This window comes from Mobula hypostoma, chromosome 11 (assembly GCF_963921235.1).
Source record: "Mobula hypostoma chromosome 11, sMobHyp1.1, whole genome shotgun sequence".
Lineage (NCBI taxonomy): Eukaryota > Metazoa > Chordata > Chondrichthyes > Myliobatiformes > Myliobatidae > Mobula > Mobula hypostoma.
In genome coordinates, this window is record NC_086107.1 from 104,191,598 (window position 1) to 104,218,784 (window position 27,187).

The 27,187-nt window shown below is 44.2% G+C and overlaps 1 protein-coding gene and 1 long non-coding RNA gene across 3 annotated transcripts in view; one reads left to right on the top strand and one right to left on the bottom strand.

The window, feature by feature from the left end:
- The window catches only part of LOC134354050 (branched-chain-amino-acid aminotransferase, cytosolic-like), a 40,664-nt gene extending 25,907 nt beyond the window's left edge, over positions 1-14,757 (bottom strand). Inside the window, exon 1 of the mRNA XM_063062760.1 lies at positions 14,446-14,757. Coding sequence (XP_062918830.1) covers positions 14,446-14,484 — 39 coding nt within the window. The 5' untranslated portion in view covers positions 14,485-14,757. The remainder of the gene's footprint in view (positions 1-14,445) is intronic.
- On the top strand, positions 1,407-26,276 carry LOC134354051 (uncharacterized). Of its 2 annotated transcripts, XR_010019716.1 has the most exons (6): positions 1,407-1,576; positions 3,564-3,799; positions 12,392-12,559; positions 14,881-15,058; positions 23,347-23,577; positions 24,618-26,276. It is a non-coding gene; the product is annotated as an uncharacterized LOC134354051 (long non-coding RNA). The 2 variants fall into 2 exon arrangements; XR_010019715.1 differs by having other exon boundaries at positions 1,416-1,576; positions 23,347-26,276.
- Positions 26,277-27,187: the final 911 nt, after the last annotated feature.

Here is a 27,187-nt window from a genome sequence, read left to right on the forward strand (position 1 = left end):
CGATACACTCTCTGACCAAAGGTTCTTCAATCTGAAATGTTAACTCTGCTTCCCTTCCCTCAGACATGGCCTGACCTGCAGAATATTTCCAATATTTTCTGTTTTTATACTCTGTTTTGTACTGTGCAAACCTTGATTGAATTAACTTGTCATTCATGTCAAGTATTGTTAACCTTGCACTACATACATATGGTGACAGTGTGCTCATTTGCCAAATATTTAGTTGCAGTCTTAGAATCAAAAGCTAAAGGTCAACCTGAAGAGCTGACTCGAAGACCAGTATCCCAGTCAACATTTCTCTTTCAAATATTTTCTTCTTCTTCCTTAATTTTTTTTTTGTGGGACAAATCTGTAGCTTCTACATTTACACAAGAGATTCTGCAGACGCTGGAAATCCAGAGCCACACACACACACACACACACACACACAAAATGCTGGAGGACCTCAGAAGGCCAGGCAGCACTTATGGAGAGGAATAAACAGTCGACGTTTCAGGCAGAGACCCTTCACTGGAACAGGAAAGGACAGGATAGGAAGCCCCCTGCACCCCCCCCACCTTTTTTATTGTTTATTGACATACTGTGTGGAATATACCCTCCCAACCCTTTCAGCTTCGCCACCCAACAATCCCCCAATTTAGTCCTAGCTTAATCACGGGACAATTTACAATGACCAATTAACCTACCAGCCAGTACGTCTTTGGACTGTGGGAGGAAACCAGAGCACCCGGAGGAAACCTATGCAGTCACAGGTACAAGGTACAAACACCTTACAGGCAGCGGAGGGATTATTTGGGCTTCTTTCCCCCTTCCTTTCTAGTCCCGATGAAGGGTCGCAGCCCGAAACATCAACTGCTTATTCCTCTCCATAGATGCTGCCTGACTTTCTGAGCTCTCACACTTATCTACACAACAAGTAATCATACTTAAAAGGAATTCATTCATTCACAAACAAGAGAAAAATCTGCGGATGCTAGAAATCTGAGCAACACACACAAAAATGCTGGAGGGACTCAGCAGGCCAGGCAGCATCCATGGAAAAAAACACAGTCAACATTTCGGGCCGAAACCCTTCGGCAGGACTTTCATTCAGTCATATGCATTGTAGGACAATTCCTGAGCCGACAACATCAGCTTTTTTAAAAAATAAGAACCTCCACAGGGTGCAAAAGTTTCAGAACCCAATCTGAACACTGAAGAAGTAAACTAACAGCATAAAACAGGAAAATACTGCAGAGATGAATCCTACACTAGATTGATTTTAGACGATGATCCAGGCACAACAATGCCGGTGAAAGCAGAATGCATTACTTTGAATTCCAACCTCCGCACAACACAGACTTTCAACAATCATTTATTGCTTGGGCACATTTGCATTTTGTTAGCTCAGCGACTCAAAGGTTAGAAGACGGGATCCTTTCTGATAATAAGCCTCCCAGGCCGGTTCAAAGTACATTGCTTTTGTTCACATTAAGAGAAACACTCACAGAAAGGGGAACTAGACTCGACTTGCTCTGCTTGAAGCTCTGTTACGTTCTACATTTTATTCTTGGGAATTCTTCACGAAAAGATCAAGGTAAGAAAATGAATGAGAAAGAAATGTTTTCCCTCAAGTTAAGGGGGTCCATGGACCCTCTTGGTTGATGGTACAGGTCTATGGCAGAAAAGAGGTTGGGAACTCCTGGTATAGTGTCATAAAGTGGAGGTTTGCGTGTAAGGTTCTGTTAGAGAAGGAAGCTTGTTCACTCTGCTCAATTTAGAGGTTGTAGTACATTGTCGCTACTGGAATTGCACATTGTTTCTTCAAAGTAAGACACAGCAACATAACTAAGGCGGACATGTTGGTGTGCTGTATTCCCCTCTCCTGGCACTTGAAAAGGTTCAGGCTGCTCCCTCCTGGGTAAACACAGAAATCTGAAGCCATGCCCGCTACCCCCACACATTCCTAGTCACAATCAGAGGCCCGATAAGGCCGTCTCAAGCTTTTCTGTGCTTCTCTCAATCCGCTAATTCTTTATCCCCACATCTATAGAAAGAGTCCTACCACCCTTCATCTCGGATCCATTCATGGGAAAGACTTTGGACCAAGTTTACACGCACAGTCATTCGTCCTTTCAGAGTTACATAGACAAGTCAGCTGATATCCTGAGGGACCCAAAGGGAATGCAAATCTCTTCATTATTTTCAAGAACAATTAATCTGGAGGGGATACAATGAAGGCTCACTGGACAGATCGCTGGGACTGACATACTCGGGGAAGACTGGCTTGACCAGGCCTACCCTCAGCATTGTACAGCAGCTAGCAGAGCCACTGACTCACACCACCAGAGACCCGGGATCAATCCTGACCTTGGGTGCCATCTATGTGGAGTTTTCATGCTCTTCCTGTGACTACGCCGATTTCCTCAGCATGCTTCAATTCTTGCTACATTCCAGTCTTGCGGGTTAATTGGCCACTGTAAATGCCTCTAATGTGTAGGTGAGTGGTAGAATATGGAGGAGGAGTGGGAGCAGGCGGTGGGGGGGGGGAGGAAGGAACTTTTAAAAACTTATTTATTGATAAACAGTGCGGAATAGGCTCTTCGAGCCCTTCCAGCCACACCGCCCAGCAATCTCCCAATTCAATCCCAGACTAATCACGGGACAATATACAATGACCAATTAACCTACATCTTTGGACTGTGGGGGGATACTAGAGCACCCGGAGGAAACCCACGAGGTCACAGGGAGAACGTGCAAACTCCTCGTAGGCAGCGGCGGGAACTGAACCCGGGTCGCTTGTACTGTAAAGCATTGCGCTAACCACTACACCACCATGCCACCCCACTTAATGGAAATGTAGGGTCCCCATCTACATCAACGGAGCTGTAGTGGAGCGTGTATCAAGCTTCAAATTCCTTGGTGTCCACATTTCCGAGGATCTCACCTGGCCCCTGAACTCCTCCATCCTGATCAAAAAGGTGCAACAGCACCTTTATTTCCTGCGGAGCACGAAGAAAGCTCACCTCCGTCCCAGGATACTGACGGACTTTTACAGCTGTACCATTGAGAGCATACGCACCAACTGCATCTCGGTGTGGTATGGCAATTGTCCCATATCAGACCACAAAGCACTCCAGCGTGTGGTGAAAACTGCCCAGCGGATTATCGGCACCCAATTGCCCACCATTGAGAACATCTACCATAAACACTGCCTGGGCAGGGCGAAAAGCATTATCAAGGATGCATCTCACCCTAACGATGGACTTTTTACTTTCCTCCCATCCGGTAGGCACTACAGGAGCCTCCGCTCCCGCACCAGCAGACACAGGAAGAGTTTCTTCCCTGAGGCTGTGACACTGCTGAACCTCTCATCACAGCGCTAAGCAGTATTGCATCCGTACTGTACTGTCTCAGTACTTTTATATTTGTGTGCTGTAGCACTCTTTTTATTTGCAGTTATTTTGTAAATAACACTATTCTTTGCATTTCTGGTCAGATGCTAAATGCATTTCATTGACTTTGTATCTGTACTCGGCACAATGGCAATAAAGCTGAATCTAATCTAATTTAATGTAAAATAGGATTCATGTCGGATTCAGGTGGTCAACATGGACGGGGTTGGTCGAAGGGCCTGGTTTCTTGCTGCATCTCTCGATGACTCTACTTCGGAATAATCAGGAGATTTTGATGGATTATACAAAATTCTGGCAGACTGGATGCAGGGACGCTTCCCCAGTCTGGGATTGAGAGGAGGGGACATGATTTTCAGCACCACAGACCAAAGACACCGGTACGCAGTACAGCACCTGGGACTGAGGTAAGAAATTTCTTTACTGAAGAGGGTGGTTAACATGTTGGAATTATCAAGTATAATAGAGGCCAAGTTGTTGAATATATTTGTGAAGGGGATAGAAACAGTTCTGAAAGCAAAAGGCATCAAGGGGTATGGAACTAAGACAGAGGATCACAATTGAACTGATTGGCAGAGTACCCTCAAAGATCAGTATAGCTCTTTTCTATTCATATTCCTATGTTTCTAGGTTCTAAAACACAGTATCCGGTGAGACCTTCTCTGCCAAATGTGTAGAGTTAAACATTAAATAAAGACTGGAAATTGATGAGCCAAGTGTATTAAGAGGCAAATACATTAGAGGCTTTTAAAAAACACTTAGATAGGCACAAGAATGTGAGGAGCATGAAGGCATTAGTAGGACTGATTAGCTTTTGTTTCTTTTTTATTTACTTTTTAGCTGGTTCGGTACAACATTGTGGGCCGAAGGGCCTGTCCCTGTACATAAAGGCATATATGTATATAAAGGCACTGTCAGTTCTGCACCGTCTGTAGCAACCGTCCCTGTGTGCTATCAAAACCAGATTGCAGTCAGCACCCAAGATACCTATGCTCCCGTTATCATTATGCAAAAAAAAATCTTGATAATGCTGTTAGTAGAGCCAGAGAATGCAACGTACAATACTAAATTAGCCATTATCACCATGGCAACCAGTAATCGTGCCCCAAAAATGCATGGGAATATAATAAATAATTCAGTCTTCATTCCAGTGACTACAGGAAGCTGGCTTTGTTAGCCAGATTGGTGAGGCAGGTTATTTTTTTTGCCCATTCTTAATTATTCTCAAACAGAATGTTTTGCTGGATAACTTCAGAAAGTCGATAAGATTCGACTAAATTGATGGCCTGGAGTCAAATATTGACTAGATAACACAGGAATGGTATTTATCCCTCCCTGAATACCTTGTGAGACTTGAACACCCTGCTACCAACCAGTACACATTATTTGACAGTGCCAGTAGCAGTATACTGCTGTATGTTTAATTACCTGTCACATATGCACTTTACAATTTGTAGACTCCAGAATATTTCTCCCTCCCCGTTCCCCTCTTCCTCTATTCTCAACTCTGGCCTTTCACCTCTTTTCACCTGCCTTTCTCTCCCCTTGGGTCCCCTCCTCCTTCCCTTTTTCCTGTGGACCACTCTCCTCTCCTATCAGATCTTTCCTCTCCGGCCCTTTATCTTTCCCACCCACCTGGTTTCACCTATCACCTTCTAGCTCTCCTCCTTCCCCTACCCCCAACCTTTTTATTCTGGTGTCTTCCCCCCTTCTTTCTTAGTCCTGAAGTAGGGTCTCAGCCTGAAATGTCGACTGTTTATTCATTTCCACAGATGCTGCCTGACCTGCTGAGTTCCTCCAGCATTTTGTGTGTGTTACTTTCTTTTATCTGTTAATATTATTTTACGTGCTGTATGTGATATATTTATTTATTGAGATAAAGCCCAGAATAGGCCCTTCCAGCCCTTTGAGCCGCACCGCCCAGTAATCCCCGATTTAATCCTAGCCCAATCATGGGACAATTTACGACTTACCAACCAGATAGTGTGGGAGGAAACCAGGGCACCCGAAGGAAACCCACGTGATCACGGGAAGAACGTACACAATTACCAAGCAGCGGCGGGAATTGAACCCAGGTCGCTGGTACTGTAAGGCGCTGTGCTAACCACTACGCTAGCTTAGTTAATTACGTAATTAATCTGTTTCCACACCATAGTCCAGGCTTCTGCTGACTACCATGCCTCTATGCTACAGAACAGTACATGGTTTGACAGCAGCTAATTGCTCAGTGAGCTGAATACTTACCAGAGGTACATTTCCCAAAATCTCTAAGCAAGACACCGGGGTAATAGGACTGAGAGTCCGAACATCTCGGGACATTTAACAATTAGCTTTATTTATGACAAGGAAATGGTCACACACAGTGAAATGCATCATTTGCGTCAAATCAAATCAGTGAGGATTGTGCTGGGCAGCCCACAAGTGTCAGCACTCTTCCGGCACCAACACAGCAAGCCCACAATTAACCCTGAACGTACAGCTTCGGAGTGCGGGGAAGAAATCCACGTGGCCATGGGGAGAACGTACAAAATCCTCACGGGCAGCGGCGGGAGTTGAACCCCGACCTTACCGCTCACGCAGTAATAGCGTGACAATAATGAGTACACTACCGTACCGCCCTGCACAGGTCAAGTCTCAGATCCGACTAGTCAGTGCTACTTGAGTTAACTGATCTCATTGTGGAGATTGGTAGGAATAAAACCAAGTTCAGTAAATAATGAGGCAGGGGAAAAGCGGTGCAAAGGGAGAGTTCATGTTGGAAGGGAAGGACGCAGTGAGTCTGCATTAGCCACTTTGGATAAATATTTTGTACCTGAAGAGATCAACAAAGAACAGGGTCAAATAGATTCAGTCACACAGACCCTTTGGCACTTACACCAATCCACTAACACCTTTTTTATGTTATCTTACCCCATCCCACAAATTCCAGCCACAGTTCCTGGAATGAGGAAAGAATGCCTGGATTTCAATAATAATTAACCCTCTTCAAAGAGAGAAAAAATTTGCAGAAACATCAGTGAGTTATGCTTCACTAGTTTAGAGGATTGTGACTGCTTTGTTAACAAATGTTTCTGGCAATAGACAGAACAATTGTTAAAGATACCATTGCAGAAACACTCCATGCCAAAATATTCACGGCTTCCTCTACTGTAAAGATGAAGCCACACTCAGGTTGGAGGAACAACACCTTATATTCCGTCTGGGTAGCTTCCAACCTGATGGCATGAACATTGACTTCTCAAACTTCCGCTAATGCCCCACCTCCCCCTCGTACCCCATCCGTTATTTATTTATATACACACATTCTTTCTCTCTCTCTCCTTTTTCTCCCTCTGTCCCTCTGACTATACCCCTTGCCCATCCTCTGGGTTCCCCCCTCCACTTTCCTTCTCCCTGGACCTCCTGTCCCATGATCCTCTCATATTCCTTTTGCCAATCACCTATCCAGCTCTTGGCTCCATCCCTCCCCCTCCTGTCTTCTCCTATCATTTTGGATCTCCCCCTCCCTCTCCCACTTTCAAATCTCTTACTAGCTCTTCTTTCAGTTAGTCCTGACGAAGGGGCTCGGCCTGAAATGTCGACTTTACCTCGTCCTAGAGATGCTCCCTGGCCTGCTGCGTTCACCAGCAACTTTGATGTGTGTTGCTTGAATTTCCAGCATCTGCAGAACTTCTTGTGTTTGCATGCCAAAATAAAAGTCACTAATCAAATATTGCTTAGACAATAAATTCCAGAGATACCTTAAGTTATCTGTAACCCTTGTTTCAGGGTTCTTACAATCTCTGAAGTTGCTAACTGCAACTTATTTTCATATTGTACACAGTGTCCCAGTACACTTCACCAAGTGCCAGCAAGCAGGCAGGAAACACTGAGCTAGGAAGGAAAGTTTCAATTAATCTTAAAGGACTCGGTGATAAGGTGGAAACTCGAAGCTTTTCTCCCCCTCCCCAAGTAGGAAATAAACGAATAACTTAGAATGCCAAAGTATGGGAAGAACCATATCTCAGCCACCAGATTGAAGTTCAGATTTATTTATCAGGCGAACATCGAAACAGTCATTGTTTGCATTGCCCAAGAAACCAAAATAAGGAATGCACGCTAGAGGCCAATCAAATCTGAAGATACTAGAAAACTCAGGATCCTTGGGACTTTGATGGTGCTATGCTGATTTCCTGGCTGGTAGATGTTACCCCTAATAATGCCAAAACACAATTCCATTTCACTATTTTTACACGTATTATACAATCAGTGGCCATTTTAGTAGTTACCTCTGGTTCCTAATAAAGTGGCCACTGCATGTATCATCCTGGCCTTCTGCTGTGTCGTGTTTGACATGTTGTACGTTCAGAGATGCTCTTCTGCACACCACTGCTGTAACGTGTGGTTATCTGAGTTACTGTCACCTTCCTGTCAGCTTGAACCAGTTCTGCCCATTCTCCTCTGACCTCTCTCTCATTATCGAGTCATTTTCACCGACAGAACTGCTGCTCACTGGATTTTTTTTTGTTTCTTGCTCCATTCTCTGTAAACCCTAAAGACTATACCGTGTGAAAATCTCAGGAGATCTGAGATATTCAAACCACCCCATCCTGATGAACAACAATCATTCCACGGTCAAAGTCAGTTAGATCACATTTCTTCCCCATTCTTATGTTTGGTGTGAACAACAACTGAACCTCTTGATCGTGTTTGCATGCTCTTATGCTGCTAAATGATTGGTTGATTAGATATTTGCATTAACTGGCAGGTATACCTAATAAAGTGGCCAATAAGTGTACACAATAAATTTTGCAGTGAACCAAGTAACTTTAAGGTGGTGAAAAATACACAAGCTCAGGACACCAGCCCTGGTACAAATCCACCAAAGTTCCAGATCCCTGGTGTTCTGGATTCCAACTCCAGCTACAAACCTGACTCACGATCCAGACCGCTGGCTCTGGCCACGAACCCTTGCCTGCACTCTGAATCTCTAGATTACATTTATTGATTTATTTAGATACAGCACAGCCCAACGGGCCCACGCTGCCAAATTACACCCACGTGATTAATTAAGCTGTACGTCTTTGGAATGTGAGAGAAAACCGTAGCACCCGGAGGAAACCCATGCAGCCACGGGGGCAAACGTACAAACTCCTCGCAGAGAGTGGAGCTGGTCTAATAAGCGAGCCAATGCTGGATTTCAGAACTATTGGATACTGGATTACAGAAGTCTTACTGCAGTTGTAAAAGCAAATTGCAGTCATACCTTGATGGCAAAGATAAGTATTTTGAATTTGCAATGCACAGAGTGTAAACCAAAAGGTAAGGTCTAATGTAGAAAGGAAGCAGCATTGTGTAAGGTATAGTCAGGCTGAAAGCAGACACTTCAGAGTTTACAGAGGGTCAATAAAGACAGATAAACAGAACAAAGGGTGACAGGGTGGAGATACATCTCTACCAAAGGAGGTGTAAGACACTCCTCTCCGCTAGCTTGCAGGTCACCCTTGGGCAAGGTGTCACACCTGCTTAACACCCTCCCCTCGCCCCCCCCCCCAGATCAGGGTCATATGAAGTCATGGGACTAGGTGGTGGATGGTCGTATGAGCAGCTGGTCCACATCACAAGTCCTGGTTATGTGACCACTGACGCCAGGCAGCCAATCTCTGAAGAGTATTGATCATGGCTGGGGCCGCCCATCTTGTAAAGAGACTGCCCAGAAAAGACAATGGCAAACCACTTCTGTAGAAAAATTTGCCAAGAACAATCATGGTCACGATACCACGATCGCCTACATCATGTGACACGGCAGATAATGATGATGAAATAAAATAAGCAATAATTATTTATGGTCATGACAAAATAGGGCTTGGTGGTTGGTGGTATAGAGGCAGGCAATGAATAAGTAAAATATGATGGAGAGAATACAATATACGGCTAGAGCTGCCCTTTTCTGGGTAGTGAAGGTTCAGGAGAAATTTGATCCAAAGCAGTTCAAAATCATGATATGATTTATAAAATGAGGTTATTTGGTTACCCGTTATTCGAGTAGCAATAACCACATAACACAGATGGAAGTTCGCAAACACGAGGAATCCTGCAGATGCTGGAAATTCAAGCAACACTCATCAAAGTTGCTGGCGAACGCAGCAGGCCAGGCAGCATCTCTAGGACACAGAGATGGGAGTCAGGACACAGGGTCTCAGCCCGAAACGTTGACTGTACGTCTTCCTAGAGATGCTGCCTGACCTGCTGCGTTCACCAGTAACTTTGATGACAGATGGAAGTTCAACAGCTTCTTCCCCCATTGCCATCAGGTTCTTGAACCAAGCCTATAAACCCTAACAGGACTGCGGACTTGATTTCTTTTTCTCCCTTTCTCAATTTGGACCAATGTCATTATGCTTATTTTGTTGCGTAAGTTGTGTATAATTTATAATTGAGATTTATAGTAGCTTATGTTTGTCACGTCTGGAATGTACTGTGCTGCTGCCAAAAGCTACTTGTCACAGAATTTAGACCCTGTGTATGTCTATGACAATAAACTTGAACTTCAGGTAACCGGCAAGGTGAGGCGATGCTGCCTGAAAGGATGGCTTATAAAAGGGAACTGGATAAAGAACAGCAGAGCGCAAAAAAAAGTCTATTATGAACACTAGACCATAGGGAATACCATATGGTAAAGAAAAACCTCCTGAGGAAAAATTTCAAGGACAAACTCTTGGATCCGAATAGACAAAAAGAAAATATGCATATCAAAACTGATCCTTTTGACATTGTGTATTGAATATTTCAATAACATTTGAGTAATTTTGCATATATATTGCTCGATTAATCATTAATTATTTTAATAAATAATTATGGGTTATAAACATGTGAACTGCATACGTCATCATGCTGCCACATGATACATGCACACCTCACTGAAAGTAAGACTCAAAGTTAGACCTATACTTTCAGACTCCTGCGTCTTCCTTTGAATTAGTCTACCATTTTGAAGTTATAGAACATAACACCAAGGGCTAAAAGTGAAGTTTTCCATCCTGACTGACAGTTCGATATACAAAGGTACTTCACATATAAAATCAACAATTTTAGTATTGCCTTTTCAACGCAATGATCAGTTTGTAATCAAATTGTAATAGAAGAAAAATTTCAAGGCAAACAATGCTTCACTTCATGTCAATACAGTTCAACTTAAGGTCAAAATTCCTCCAAAGGACCACAACCTTATTGTAGGGTTTGGAGGTTCGTGTGCCTCAGTGACCCAGAGAGCTATGCTGGCTGGAGTCAGGGCTTTATACTTTGGCTCTGGGTAGGGTCACCCATGTCAAACAGGTCAAAGGGTAGAGGCCAGACTAAGAGTGGTCCACCGGTCCTCCAGGTTCGGGGGCTCAGCTCCGGGCTAACAACCCTGACTGATCAAAAAAAAGTTACTGAAACAGCAGTGAAGATTTCTTCCACACCCATATGCAGTGGTACGGGCAGACAGGTGGAGGACCTTCACTGCTGCCCTAAATGCCAGCAACGTAGCAGACAGTAAGATCATCTCAGCAAAAAGTGATCAGTGAGAGGATTTGAACAAAGTCAAGCTGAACTGAGAAGATGCCAATGAAATCTCACTGAAGAGCTACTAAACAAAAAGAGGCAAAATGAGAACCACTAAGAGAGAGACATCAAAGTTGCTGGTGAACGCAGCAGGCCAGGCAGCATCTCTAGGAAGAGGTACAGTCGACGTTTCGGGCCGAGAGTCTTCCTCTAGTCCTGACAAAGGGTCTCAGCCTGAAACATCAACTGCACCTCTTCCTAGAGATGCTGCCTGGCCTGCTGCGTTCACCAGCAACTTTGATGTGTGTTGCTTGAATTTCCAGCATCTGCAGAATTCCTCTTGTTTGCACCACTAAGAGAGAGATAGGGATTTGGAAAACAATTCAACTAATATTAGCTAAAATATGAAGTTTGTAAAGGGGGATAATAACAAAATGGGAGAGAAATTAAATATTTTATGTTTATTTACTACCTGAGAAAATGGGAAAATATATAACACAAACATAAAGTCTGCAGATGCTGGAAATCCAGAGCAGCAACACACACAAAATGTTGGAGGAACTCAGCAGGTCAGGCAGCATCTCTGGAAATGAATAAGCAGTCAACTTTCAGGCCGAGACCCTTCTTCAGGACGGAGAAGGAAAGGGGGTTAGATGCCAGAATAAAAAGGTGGGGGGAGGGGAAGGAGGCTCGCTGGAAGGTGAAGTCAGGTGCTTGGGAAAGATCAAGGGCTGAAGAAGAAGGAATCTGATATGAGAAGAGAGTGGACCATAGGGAAAAAGGGAAGGAGGAGGGGACCCAGGGAACTACATAATAGTTATCTCATATCAGTAATACAGGAAGTCCTGTAATCTATCAAGAAGTAATTGTTAGCAGGGTACTTAGAAAATAAAAGCATGATTGGACAGAGTTGACAAGGATTTATGAAGGGAAATCCATATTGGCTAATTATTTCCGGTGTTTTTCAGACTGTAACTTAACAAGCAGATATAGCATGATTGGTGTAGTGTTTTTGGCTTTCAATATGAAGCCATACAAAAGACAATTAAACAAAATTAGAAAATACAGTATGCGATTGGGGACAATATATTGGAGTGGGTTGGGAAATGGTTAGTGGAGAGGGAACAGACAGTGTGATAAACAGACCACCTCTAGTATGTGAAACCATGGCTAGCAATGCTGAAGCCTTAACTGTTCACAATCTAGATCAATGATTTGGATGAGGTGAACAAAAATCCAAGTCTGTTGATGATACTGAATTGAGTGACAGCGTGGATTGTGAGGAAGATGTAAAAAGGCTTCAAGGGGATAAGACCAAGTTAATGGAGAATAGGTTAAATGGAATAAAAAAGGAAAGATACGTCACATCCGGAGTTTCTCCGGTTAGCGGACGATTTCCCTCCACGCCTCTCTGACGTAGTGGGGAACCGCGTACGAGGCAAGTTACAGCAGTGGTTTATCATTGCCTTCTGCAGAGTGAGTTTCCAAAGAGATCACCAGCTCGTAACCCAGTACGGATGGAAAGACGGCTGGCTGGATTCGAACTCAGGACCTTTCGTCCCGAAGTCCGACGCTGATGCCACTACGCCACCCAATGTGGAAAAACTGTTAAGTCATCTGGTCTGGCGGAAAGGGATGGCATGGTTAGTATAATTGTTTTATAGTGCCAGCAATTGGACCAATTCCCGCTGCTACGTTCTCGCCGACCTGTGTGCTCTGGTTTCCTCCCACACTCCAAAGAGATGCGGGTTAGGGTCAGTGAGTTGTGGACATGCTATGTTGGTGCCTGAAGTGTGGCAACACTTGCAAGCTGTCCCCAGCACAACCTTCACTGATTTGATTCGACACAAATGACACATTTCACTCTGCGTTTCGATGTACAATGTGGCAAATACAACGAAGTAATCTTTAAGAAACAGTAACAAAAGCAGAATACTTTTTAAAACTCAAGTATTGTACATTGGTAACTGCAATGTAACATTCAGGTACAGCAAGAAAGCAGAAGGGCAAATTGAATATTTACTTTTATTGTGGCATCTGCAGAGATATTTTTATATCCATTTTGTGACTAAATTAACGTAATAGACAAAATGCCAGTGTTTCCAAGCTGTTGGCAGGAAGGAATTGACTGGCTTAATGCAGTAGCATAACATCCTTTGGATGAAAGGAAATAGAAAGAAGTAAATGCGTGCTTGGAAATGCTATCTAAAGGAACTTATCCTTGCAGAATTCATGCTTCAATTTTATTTTGAAACCATCCCAAAAGCAGATTGCCAAAGCTTGAAGTTCAAAGTCAGCATTACTCATGAGCCGTAAATTCCCACATTTGGTTTGATGCACAACGAGTTGCAAAGTTAATGCCAATTTGCATCAGGCCTTGTCACCCTGGGCCAAGGAGGAGGACATAGAGTCTGTCCACATCCGGAGACCTCTGGGCAAAATGAAGTCTTGTGAATGGAAAAGAGGAGACAGGGATGGGGGAAATGGAAGGGGAAAGGGAAGGGAGGAGAGGGAAAACAGTGGGAAAAGGAAAGGGGGAGAGGAAATAAAAAGAAAGGGAGCGGGTGAGAATAAAGATGTCTGAAGGGGTAGAGCGGGGAGGAGGAGAGGTGAAGCTGTAATAAATTTTCCAGCATCTATTGACCCTCAGATTTCCACATGCATCCTCCCCCTCTCTAGTATCTTTGATTCACCCTTTCTCCTTCAATTCCTCAGAACTTCCTCCTTGTGATTCAAAACCCTCTTCCTCTTTCTTTGTTGCCTCAAATTTCCAGTCTTAAGCTCCCTCTCTCCTTCCCTCTCCAGTGTCATGACCACCCCTCTTTCTTCTGTGCTTCAATTTTCACTGATATCCCCCTTCCTCTCCCGTGTCAGAGAGATCTCTTCCTTCCACCCGCACCTCCACCTCCAATATCTCAGATCTTCTTCCATCCCTGCCTCGCCAATGTTTTGATCTCCCTTCTTCTCCAGTAGCTCAGATCTCCTTCTTTAGTGCCTTGGATCTCCCTCCTTCCCAGCATCTCAGATTTCTCTCCCTCTCCAGTGACTTGCAAATCCCTCCTTCCCTCCCTTCCAGTGTCTCGGACCTCCCTCTCCATCTCCAGTGCCTTGGATCTCCCTCCTTCCCAGCATCTCAGATTTTTCTCCTTCTCCAGTGCCTTGTATCTCCCTCCTTCCCAGCATCTCAGATTTCTCTCCTTCTCCAGTGCCTTGTATCTCCCTCCTTCCCTTCCTTCCGATGTTTCGGATCTCCCTCTTTCTCTCCATCTCCAGTGTCTCGGACCTCCCTCTCCAGTAGCTCAGATCTCCAGTGCCTTGGATCTCCCTCCTTCCCTCCCTCTGCAATGTCTCGCATCTGCCTCCTTCCCTCCATCTCCAGTGTCTCGGATCTCCCTCCTTCTCTAAACTCGCCCCGCAGTCCCATACATCTCTACTTCTCTTCCTCCTCTCCAGTGTCTCAGATCCCCCTCTTCCTCATGCTCCAGCGTCTCGGAGCTCCCTCCCTTCATTCACTCACTCACTCACTCACCCTCAGCTGCCGCGCTGCAGCAACCCTCACCGCCGCCATCGTTCCCGTCTCGCTGGGAAATGGGACTGCCTTCCCCTGCAGCCCTGAAGAAAGGTTCCGCCTTCGCAGCCCGAACAGGTTCAATCCCGTGACTTCAACGGCGCAGTGAAGCGACGGGGGTCGGGTACAGGCAGAGGGGCATTAGCTAGGGAAAGGGTTACAGAGAGGGGGAATTTCAGCCCGGGAAATTAGTGCAAAAAAAAAGATGGATTCATCAGGGAGATAATGCAAAAGGAGGGGAGTTGGCTTAGAGGTGGTGTAAGGAGAGCTGCAACTGGATGCGTTATAATTCCACATTTCCTTTTGTAAACTGATTTATCTGCTGTTCAGCTGGCGTGTAAGTTGGTTGAGTGAAGTGTTTTTAACCACCACACTTTATTTTCTGATTGTCTCTAGGCAATGTCTCTGGAGATGGATTTAGAAGGAAATCTGCCCTCAACTGCTGAAATCCATTACACAAGCCGTATATACAGTATATAATCCCCTTACCACACACCCCAACTATTCCCGGCACGCAATGACGTGGCATATTCACTGTAAGAGGTTACCACATCCAGAGTTCTGCAACACAGCTGTAAGTTATTTTAAAAATTGCTCCCTCTTAATCATGTAAAAGTTCCTCGCACTGTTTGGTCAGCTGACCGCTGCGCCAGAAAGTGACTGCGGTAATAATCTTGACAGGTGATATTCCACGCGTTAACAAAACCACCTTCTGACTGAGAGCTAGAGTACAAGGTCATTGAAGTTAAACACCAGACGTGAGTCGAGTTTTTTTTTCGATGCACGGTTTAGTTTCTACTCTGAGTTAAAATCGTCGCTGTAATTCTAAAACCACTCTCTGTAACACTGTTAGCACCTAGGGAGAAGAGCCTGGAGTGTCTAGAACCATGGAGATGGAGGTGTCACTGCTCTGGATGTTGAGCCAATCAGTGTCACTCTCATCTACTGAAAAAAACAGATATCAATTCTGTGACAAAGGTTGAGAGGCCTTTGGAAAGGAAACGTCTCCATTCTCCTCTGACCCCTTTCGTTAACAAGGTGGTTTTGCCCACAGAACCGTCACTCACTCGATTTTTACCCCACTATTCTCTATGAACTCTAGAGACTGTTGTGCATGAAAATCTCAGGAGATCAGCCGTTGTTGAGATACTCAGACCACCCCATCTGGCACCAACAATCATTCCACGGTCAAAGTCACATTTTTCCCCAATCTGATGTCTGGTCTGAACAGCAAATGAACCTCTTGACCATGTCTGCGTGCTTTTATACATTGAGTTGCTGCCTCACGATTGGCTGATTAGATATTTGTATTAACAAGCAGGTGTACAGGTGCAGCTCATAAATTGTTGGTGCCAGATAGGGTGGTTTGAGTATCTCAGAAACTGCTGATCTCCTGGTATTTTCACACACAACAGTCTCTAGAGCTTACGTAGAATGGTATAAAAAACAAAAAGACATCCAGTGAGTGGCAGTTCTGTGGGTGAAAATGCTTTGTTAATGAGAGAGGTCAGAGGAGAATGGCCAGAGTGGTTCAAGCTGACAGGAAGGTGACAATAACTCAAACAGTCATGCATTACAACAGTGGTGGGCAGAAGAGCATCTCTGAGCACATAGCACATCGAACCTTGAAGTGGATGGGCCACGGCAGCAGAAGACCATGAACATACACTCAGTGGCCACTTAAGTTGGTACAGCTAATAAAGTGGCCACTGTGTGTATATGGAATACTTTGACAATAAGTTTTACTTTGACTTTGTCAGTGCTTTACAGTGCATGATATTTCCATGCTCTGTGCCTTGTTCTGAGATGTATAGTGCACTGATCAACTGCAACCTCAAGCAGGGAGCAGTCTGGTCATGCTCTGGATGATCATTTCCAGAATTGCAACCTCCAGCTCAGTGGCAAAACAGGCACTGCAATTTTCCACCTAATTAAAAATAGAATGGAAAAACATTACTCCAAAACAGTAAGGCCCCCAACCCCAAGATCCCTCTGTTCCTCCACACTGCTAAGAATCCTGCCAAGAACCCCATCTTCTGCCTTCAAATCCGACCTTCCAACTTGATTCGCTTCATACTTTTCACACTTTTCTTTCTGTTGATCTGTATTAAAGATCAACCAAAGGACAGCACGGCCAGAGCGCTTTACTGCGCTAGCAACCCAGGTTCGATTCCCGCCGCTGCCTGTAAGGAGTTTCTCCCCCAGGACCGCGTGGGTTTCCTCCGAATGCTCTGGTTCCTCCCTCAGTTCAAAGACCTACCGGCTGGTAGGTTAATTGGTCAATGTAAACCCTCCGCGTGATTAGGCTCAGATTAAAATTGGGAGATTGTTGGGCGGGTGCAGCTGGAAGGACCTGTTCTGCACTCTATCTCAATAAACATAAATAAAAAAATAAAAATAAATACAAGTAAAGTTCTCATCAGCAACACTCCCCCAGCAATGCCCAGCTGGGTGTCAGATCCCCTACCTAAACCACTGTTGGCATATGGAAGAGACTCAGAGAGTCATACAACATGGAAATAGAGTGTAAACCAAGATCTTATCTCCATTAATACAATTTTGCTCTCCCCTATGATCCTCATCTCTGTCCCCCTCAGAATCTATTACTCAGCTCTGCCCAAGATCTGTGACTCACTTGTACAATGTACAGTGGCCAATTAACACCATCTACTGTGGAACATAGAACACTGATCAGTGCAGCACAGTACAGGCCCTTTGGCCTACAATATTGTGTTGACCCTTTCACCTATTCAAAGATCAATCTAACCCTTCCCTCCCATATAACCTTCCATTTTTCTTTCATCCATGTGCCCATCTCCTCCAAAGGACCACAACCTTGTCGTAGGGTTTGGAGGCTTGCCCCCTTCAATGACCTGGAGAGCAATGTTGGCTGGAGTCAGGGCTTTGGCTCTTGGTAGGGTCACCCATGCCAAACAGGCCAAAGGGTAGAGGCCAGACTAAGAGTGGTCAACCGGTCCTCTGGGTTCAGGGGTTCAGCTCAGGGCCAACAACCCTGACTGGTCAAACAAAACTGTTACGGAAACAACAATGAAGAATCCTTCTACATCTGAGTGCGACGGTATTCCTGAGTCTCCACCCGGGACTTGTATGACTGACAGCAGCGAAAACAGAGAGGAAGCTACTGACATGATGAAGGAAGCCCTGAACACTACCAGAGATGGAGGACCTTCACTGCTGCCCTAAACGCCAGATCCATAATAGTCGGTAAGTAACTGTGCCTATCTTAGAGTCTTTTAAATGTCTCCGATGTTTTTGCCTCTGCCATTGCCCCTGGCAGTGACTGACTACCCTGTAAAAAAACCTACCCCTGAACCCCCCCCAACCATATTTTCTTCCAATTACCTTAAAATTATGCCCCCTCATATTAACTATTTCTGCCCTGGAAAAAAGACTCTGGCCGTAACTGCATGACATCCTTGGGATGTGGGAGGATCGCCATGTAGTCACAGAGAGAACGTGCAACTTGCACGTGAATGGCAAAGGAGCTCAGGGTTGAAGCCGTGTCTCTGTTGCTGTGAGGCATTGGCACCAGCACCTGCTCTAAAGCAGCGGTCCCCAACCACTGGGCCGTGGACCGGTACCGGGCCGCAAAGCATGTGCTACCGGGCCGCGAGGAAACGATATGATTTGGCGATATGAGTCAGCTGCACCTTTCCTCACGTACTGTCCCTGTCACGCACTGTTGAACTTGAACATAGGGTTACCAACTGTCTCGTATTAGCCAGGACATCCCGTATATTGGGCTAAATTGGTTTGTCCCATACGGGATCGCCCTTGTTCCGTATTTCCCTCGCTAATGTAGAGCATTCCTATGAAACCGTTCGTAAGCTGAAATGGCGTAAAGTGAAGAAGCAATTACCATTAATTTATATGGGAAAATTTTCTGAGCGCTCCAGACCCAAAAAATAACCTACCAAATCATACCAAATAACACATAAAACCTAAAATAACATTAACATATAGTAAAAGCAGCAATGATATGATAAATACACAGCCTATATAAAGTAGAAATAATGTATGTACAGTGTAGTTTCACTTAACAGAATCGGGAAGATTAAGCCAAAACTGATTTGTAGAAAAAAAATTGGCACGTACAGGTGCCCGCGCAAGGCTTCATGGTCATGGTAGTCTTTCTTGGGGTAAACACAAGTGTCCCGTATTTGACTGCTACTTTTGTCCCTTATTTGGGAGTGAGAATACCCCCCACCCTGGTTGGCCGGTCCACAAGAATATTGTCAATATTAAACCGGTCCGCGGTGCAAAAAAGGTGGGGGACCCCTGCTCTAAAGGATACAGTTCGAGGTTCTGGTTCCATGACTGCTTTCCATCACCACCCCCTAGCCTCTGCCTGAATGCCCTTTGCTTCTCTGAGCTGTCTCAGCCATCTTGATGTGTTCAGAGGTCTATAAACTACTGTGGATACCCCAAGGTCTCAGAGATGCTCAAGACTCTTGGTTGTGAGGCCACTGAGTGAACAAGGGATCAAGGAGCAAAGTTGAGATTGATTGAGCTGTGCCATTAATGAATGGTTCAAAGTAAATTTATGTTGTATGTATGTTGTTGTTGAGTGCAGTCAAGCGTTGTCTATGAATGGCGACCCCGTAGGGTTTCCATGGCAAGATAGTGGGGCTACCCAGGTTGGGACCTGGCCGGATTCGAACCCAAGACCATCTGTCTTGAAGACCAGTGCTGATTCCACTACACCACTGGCCGGCCCAAGTATATACATGTCACCATATACTACCTTGAGATTCATTTTCTTTCAGGCATTTTCAGGAAACAAAGAAATACAATAGAATTTTATCAAAAAACTATATATAAACAAAGACTGAAAAAAAATCAAAGTACAAAAGAAGACAAACTGTGCTAATAAAAATAATACTGAGAACATGATTTGTAAAGTGTCCTTGAAAGTGAGTCTGTAGGTCATAGCAACACACATCAAAGTTGCTGGTGAACGCAGCAGGCCAGGCAGCATCTCGAGGAAGAGGTGCAGTCGGCATTTCAGGCCGAGGTCCTTCGTCAGGACAAACTGAAAGAAGAGCTAGTAAGAGATTTGAAAGTGGAAGGGGGAGGGGGAGATCCGAAATGATAGGAGAAAACAGGAGGGGGAGGGATGGAGCCAAGAGCTGGACAGTTGATTGGCAAAAGGGATATGAGAGGATCATGGAACGGGAGGCCTAGGGAGAAAGAAAAGGGGGAGGGGGGGAAACCCAGAGGATGGGCAAGGGGTATAGTGAGAGGGACAGAGGGAGAAAACGGAGAGAGAAAAAGAATGTGTGTGTATATAAGTAAATAAATAACGGATGAGGTGGGGCATTAGCGGAAGTTTGAGAAGTCAATGTTAACTGACTTCTCAATGTCATTCCGCTAATGGTTTTGCTTTCTACCTATCAATTGTTGTCAATGGTCAATACTCTGGGCAAGCTGCATCACCGTCTGTTACGGTGGGGGGTGGGGGGTGGGGAGACTACTGCACAGGATTGAAAGAAACTGCAGAAAGTTGTGAACTCAGTCAGCTCCCTCATGAGCACTGGCCTCTGTAGCATCCAGAACATCCTCAAGGAGTGACGCCTCAAACAGGCGACACCCATCATTGAGGACCCTCTTCACCCAGGACATTGCTACCATCAGGAAGGAGGTACAGGAGCCTGAAGCCACACACTCAGTGATTCAGGAACAGCTTCTTCCACTCTGCCATCCAATTTCTGAATGGACATTGAACCTGTGAACATTAACTCACTACTTTTTTTCTGCACTGCTTATTTAATTTAACTATTTTATATATATAATTTTCCCTCACCCATTATGAGTGCTATGTATGTGTATTTTCCCCTCAACCTCGGGTCCTCTACCAGAGACCTGGGGGCTTGAGGATTCAGTGCAGTATCCTCGCTGATCCTAGTAGTGCGCTCTTCTGGACCAAGATCTCAGATGTTGTTCCCAGGATTTGTTGGAGCCACTCTCCTGGTTCAGGTGTCACAGCTCCAAGTGCTCATGATGGAGCTGACTGAGTTCACAACTTTCTGCAGTTTCTTTCAATCCTGTGTAGTAGTCTCCCACCGTAACAGACGGTGATGTAGCTAGCCCAGAGTATTGCCCATTGCTAATATTGTTGCACCACTGGGATTACTCTGGCTTTAACTTTCCACATCCTTTCTATCTGCTCTTTCAAGCCCCGGTATTTCTCCAGCCTCTCATATTCTTTCTTCCTGATGTTACTGTCATTTGGGATTGCCACTTCCATTACAATTGCTCTCTTCTGTTCCTTGTCCAGAATCACAATGTCTGGTTAGCTGGTCAGTGCCTGATTATCGGTCTTTATTTGGAACTCCCACAGGATCTTAGCTCCGTTATTCTCCACTACCGTCTTGGGTGCTTCCCATTTGGACTCTGAAGTGTCCAACCCATGCTCAGCACAGATGTTCCTGTGCACAATTCCTGCCACTTGGTTGTGCCATTCAGTGTATGCTGTCCCAGCTGCATCTTGAAAATATAAATTTATCTAAGTATCTATCCATTTATCTATCTATCTATCTATGTATTTATTTGCTGTAATTCAGTTTTTAAAATTTTCCATTATTATGTATTGCATTGTACTGCTATCAAGAAAATAACAAATTTCACGACACATGCCAGAGATATTAAACCTGATTCTGATTCTTTTCCTCCATAATCTATATTACAGTTTTGTTCCTCAACATTCTGATTTCTGAAGCACAAAACAGTATGAACTGACAATTTGTAATAAATATCATGATCTTTTGGACCGGTTTACAAAGTCACTGTTTTCCAGCTTTGTCTATTCCTTTGTTTATTTTTGTATCTGTGTTTATAGTGCATGTTGCAATGCTTCACGGGATTAAACCACGACGTGAGGTTATTTTTGTTTCTGGTGAAACTGTTGAGCCTGCTTCTAAGTATGTGTGAGTTACATAAGGAAGTTTTGAACAGTGTATGAAACTCGTGCGGAGCAATGGCATGAGCATCCTTCCAGTTTATTGGTTCAGCAAGGGGCGGAGATGGAGAGACGGCAGCTGATTGGCAGTGTGGGGAGACAGGTTCTGGTGAAGGGTGAAAATGTACAGCCCAAGTAAAACCAGTTTTATGAGGACAGAAAGGAAGGCTAAATTAGAAACATGAAAAGGCAAACCTGTGATTAGTTTTTCATTTTAACTCTTTTGTTACTCATGCTGAAGTTTAACAAATCATTATCAAAATTCTATGAAATTGAACAAGTTACAATAATAGCATCTTACACTTTTCTCCCCAGCTTTTGGGTTCTTTAATTACCCCAAAAGTTTTCTGTTTTCAAAGTTCAAAGTACATCTGTTATCAAAGTACTTATATGTCATCACGTACAACCCTGAGATTTATTTTCTTGCAGGCATTCACAGTAGAACAAAGTAATACAATTGAATCAATGAAAACTACATATGAACAAAGACTGATGGGCAACCAATGTGCAAAAGTAGTCAAACTACAAATACTAATAATAATAATAACAATTTTATTAAGCATTGAACACCTGGTTCAGAGTTGGAGACCTTTTTGCAAAAACAGAGGGGTTCCATGTGGCAATACAGGACTAGGTAGTTAACACACACACACACACACACACACACACACACACACACAAAACAAAAATACATAACAAAAAGACAAACAAATTCAAGGTGATAAATGCAGAAAATGCCAAGAGAAACCAGAAACAATCCAACACATTACAGGATTCTGTAGCAGTTTAACTCAACCTGATTGCTTGCAAAAGCACAATCAAGTGGCAAACATCATTCACCAAAATCTTGCTTTAAGATACAAACTCATAAAAGGCACTATACAGTACCGTACTATAAATACAAGCCTGATCCAGTTTAAGAGTCAGGGCTTACAAATTATATTATGACTAATCCATTATTTCAGATAGGACAATCCGTAGCAAATATCTAGATATAATATTACAGGATAAACAAGCAAGAACAACTTACTTAATAGATGTAGCCATTGCAAGCACAGATAACATACATAAATCAATAAGCAAAAAACACCAGAAATATGCTGAATTAAAAGAGGAAATTGAAAGACTATGGAACATGTACAGGATGGTGGAAATCTAAAACAGTACACACAAATGCTGGAGGAAATCAGCAGGTCAGGCAGCATCTATGGAAAAGAGTGAACAGTCAACGTTTTGACCCTTCATTAGGACTGGAAAAAAAGATGTGGTCAGAGCAAGAAGGTGGGGGGAGGGGAGGAAGAAGTACAAGGTGGTAGGCGATAAGTAAATCCGGGAGTGGGGAGGGGGTGAAGTAAAGAGTTGGGAAGTTGATTTGTGAAAGAGATGAAGGGCTGGAGAAGGGGGAATCTGATAGGAGAGGACGGAAGACCATGGAAGAAAGGGAAGGGGGAGGAGCATAAAAGGAGGTGATAGGCAGCTAAGGAGGTAAGGTGAGAGAGGAAAATGGGAATGAGGGAATGGTAAAGGAGGGGAGGGCAATTATCAGAAGTTGGAGAAACCAACGTTCATGCCATCAGGTTGGAGACCACCCAGACGGAATATAAGGTGTTGCTCCTCCAACCTGAGTGTGGCCATTTGCGGCAATAGAGGAGGCCATAGACTGACATGTCAGAATGGGAATGGGAAGTAGAATTGAAATTGGTGGCTATTAGGAGATCCCGCTTTTTCTGGCAGACGGAGCGTAGGTGCTTAGTGAAGTGATCTCCCAATCTATGTTGGGTGCCCCAATAGTAATATCTACAATAGCTTCAATCTCCTTGGCTTACACATCACCAAAGATCTCACCTGGACTGTTGTGCTCTTTTTACCTGTGTGGCAAAAAGAGCACAACAGTATCTCTTCCATCTCAGGCAACTGAAGAAGTTCAGCATGAGCCCCCAGATCCTCAAGACCTTCTACAGTGGCACCATTGAGAGCAACCTGACTGGCTGGATCACTGCCTGGTACGGGAACTGCACCAACCTTGATCGCTGGGCACTGTAGAGAGTAGTATGGACAGCCCAGCACCTCTGTGGATGTGAACTTCCCTCCACTGAGGACATTTACAGGAATAGGTATGTAAAGAAGGCCTGGAAGATCATCGGGGACACCAGTCACCCCAACCATAAGCTGTTTCAGCTGCTTCCGTCTGGCAAACGGGACCACAGCATTAAAGCCAGGACCAACAGGCTATGGGACAGCTTCTTTCTACAAGCCATTAGACTTTTAAATTCATGTGTCTGTACATTGCGAGAGAGTCATAACACAAAGATTTTTTACTCCCTGACGTTGTGGGACAGACGTAAGATTTAAATAAGTTCAAATTCAAATTGGTATCATTCCAAAGTCACTACACCATAGTATTAAACAATTAGGCCTACACAGCAATATCTTTGTAAATCTCAAGAAAGCCACAATACTAAACACCACTAGAGTAGTGTGAAAGTTCCCAGTAATTGAGAAATGAGTGTGCTTGGTTTTGCCTGTATCTCAGGTTTTACCAGCTTGAGCTGAGAGAGATAATAAATAAATAAATGGTGCTGAAAACATAGAAAACCTAGAGCACAATACAGGCCCTTCGGCCCACAATGTTGTGCCGAACATGTACTTACTTTAGAAATTACCTCTGTTTACCCATTGCCCTCTAATTTTCTAAGGTCCATGTACCTATCCAGGAGTCTCTTAAAAGACCCTATTGTATCTGCCTCCACCACCGTCGCCAGCAGCCCATTCCACACACTCACCACCCTTTGAGTAAAAGGCTTACCCCTGACATCTCCTCTGTACCTACTTCCAAGCACCTTAAAATTGTGCCCTCTCAGGTTAGCCATTACAGACCTGGGAAGAAAACCTTTGACTATCCACGTGGTCAGTGCCTCTCATCATCTTATAACATGTGAGAACATCATCTGAGAACAGACATCCCACCTCTCCCGGAAGTTCTGGGAGTCTCCCACAAATTGATGGTGCTACCTCCCTGAAATGAGTTTTTGCAGGGTGGGATGTCTGTGAGAACATGTGTTGTAGAATCCTTGAAAGTGAGTTGGGAAGTTGTGTTCAGTGTTAACCATTCTGAATTTCCCTCATTCACAGGTTTTTCTCTTGATTTTCTCAGGGTGTGGGAGACAAAAGGAGATCAAGATGCAGAAGAAGGTGATTCCTCCTTTGTGCCTTCTCTGTTATTCTGTAACTATCACAGTTAATCTTTTAATTCAGTGCAACTTTTCTCTCCTAACCTCATATTAATTGATTCCCTTTGCATCTAAACATCAATTGATCTCTATCCTGAATATACTCAACACTCTGGGTAAAGAAATTTCTCCTCATATCTGTTCTGAATAGGTTGAGACTGTGACACCAGAATCTGGAAATCCCAGCCAGAGGAAAGATTAACCTCGAACAGCCCTGTGAAAAATTCAATCAGGTCACTGCTCCTTCTTCTAAATTCATGAGGATATAGGGCCAATCTACTCACTGGAATTCAGAAGAATGAGAGGAGATCTTATAGGAACATATAACATTATGAAAGGGACAGATAAGATAGAGGCAGCAAAGTTGTTTCCACTGGTAGGTGAGACTAGAACTAGGGGACATGGCCTCAAGATTCAGGGGAGTAGATTTAGGACGGAGATGAGGAGGAACTGCTTTTCCCAGAGAGTGGTGAATCTGTGGAATTCTCTGCCCAATGATACTTCAGTAAATATATTTAAGATAGGGAATTAAGAGTTATGGGGAAAAGGCAGGTAGATGGAGATGAGTCCATGGCCAGATCAGCCATGATCTTATTGAATGGCGGGGCGGGCTCGATGGGCCAGATGGCCGACTCCTGCTCCTATTTCTTATGTTCTTATGTTCAATCTGCCTTTTCGGTCTGGATATGAGAAATCAGCTCAGGAATCAATATGGAACACCTTGGCTGCATCCTTCTACAGCAAATATATCCTCCCTTAGGAAGGGAGAATAGACCCAAACACAATATTCCAGACACAGTCTTACCGGCAACCTAAATACTTGCACAAAGATATCTCTGCTCTTGTACTCAAATCCTTATGTAATAATGATCAACACATTCAGCTCTCTCTGAATACCAACACCTTTCAATCTTCTCCTCCTGAAAAATATTTCTCCGTGCTTGGCTGGAGGCTGCCTTCCCGAGGTCAAGCAGTGGAATGACAGGCTCAATTGTATGTGCCTGTGCATTGCTGGGAGACTGTACCATTGACTGCAGGACATGTCGTTAAGGTTCTTGTGTGTGTGTGTATATATATATATATATATATATATATATATACACACACACACACATACATATATATATATAAATTTATTTATTTAAGTGGATATGCTTCATTGCTCACTATTTTGAATATTTGCTTGCTATTTAGAATAAGCTTTTTTGTACGTTTTGCACCTTGGTCCCAGGGGAACACTGTCTCATTCGGCTGTATCCATGTATAGTTGAATGATAATTAAACTTGACTTGATTTGATATTGCTGTCAGGATTTTAAGTGCTCCTTTGTGATGGAATGCTGTACTTTTGGGAAGAACTGGGAGCATTCAAATTTCCAGTTCTGGCGAAGGATCTACAATCTCTCTTTGTATTATACACGCCAGCAGTCCTGTTGTATGACTCTGGCAATTTAATTTAGCCTAATTAATGCATTCCTCGAAGAGGACCACAACATTGTTGTGAACACAAAATAACCTGCAGATGCTGGGATCAAAGCAACACTCACAACATGCTGGAGGAACTCAGCAGGTCGGGCAGCATCTGTGGAAACGATCGGTCAACGTATCTGGGCCGGAACCCTTCGTCAGGACTGAAGAGGGAGGGGGCAGAGGCCCTATAAAGAAGGTGGGAGGAGGGTGGGAAGGAGAAGGCTGGTAGATTCCAGGTGAAAAGCCAGTAAGGGGAAAGATAAAGGGGTGGGGGAGGGGAGGCAGGGAGGTGATAGGCAGGAAAGGTGAAGAAGGAATAGGGGAAAACACAATGGGTAGTAGATGGAGGCGGAACCATGAGGAAGGTGATAGGCAGCTGGGGGAGGGGGCAGAGTGAAATAGGGACAGAGGAAGGGAGGGGGAGGGAATTACCAGAAGTTACGTGCCTCAATAACCCAGAAAGCTATGCTAGCTGGAGTCGGTTCTTTATGTTTTGGCTCTTGGTAGGGTCACCCATGCCAAACAGGTCAAAGGGTAGAGTGGTCCACCGGTCCTCCAGGTTCGGGGGTTCAGCTCAGGGTTAACAACCCTGACTGGTCAAACAAAATTATTACGGAAGCAGTAACGAAGGATCCTTCTGCATCTGAGTGCGACGGTATTCCTGAGTCTCCTCCCGGGACCTGCCAGTAGTGAAAATCGAGAGAAAGATACTGACATAATGAAGGAAGTCTTGAACACTACAACAGATGGAGAACCTTCATTGCTGCCCAAAATGCCAGCGGCGTAACAGTCGGTAAGTAATTAATGCTTGGCCACATATCAGAAAAGCACAGAGGGTCTGAGATAATTTGGTAGTTGGAAATGATCTTGAAGTTCCCCAGGGGACAGATGAATATAACTCCTCCCACCCTTCTGCTAAACCAGAAAAACTTACGTCACCTAAAGGCCAGAACTAAAACTGCATCATATAATTCATTACTATTTAGATTTAGCAATAGGAGGTGCAGCAATGCTAAAGGTCATTG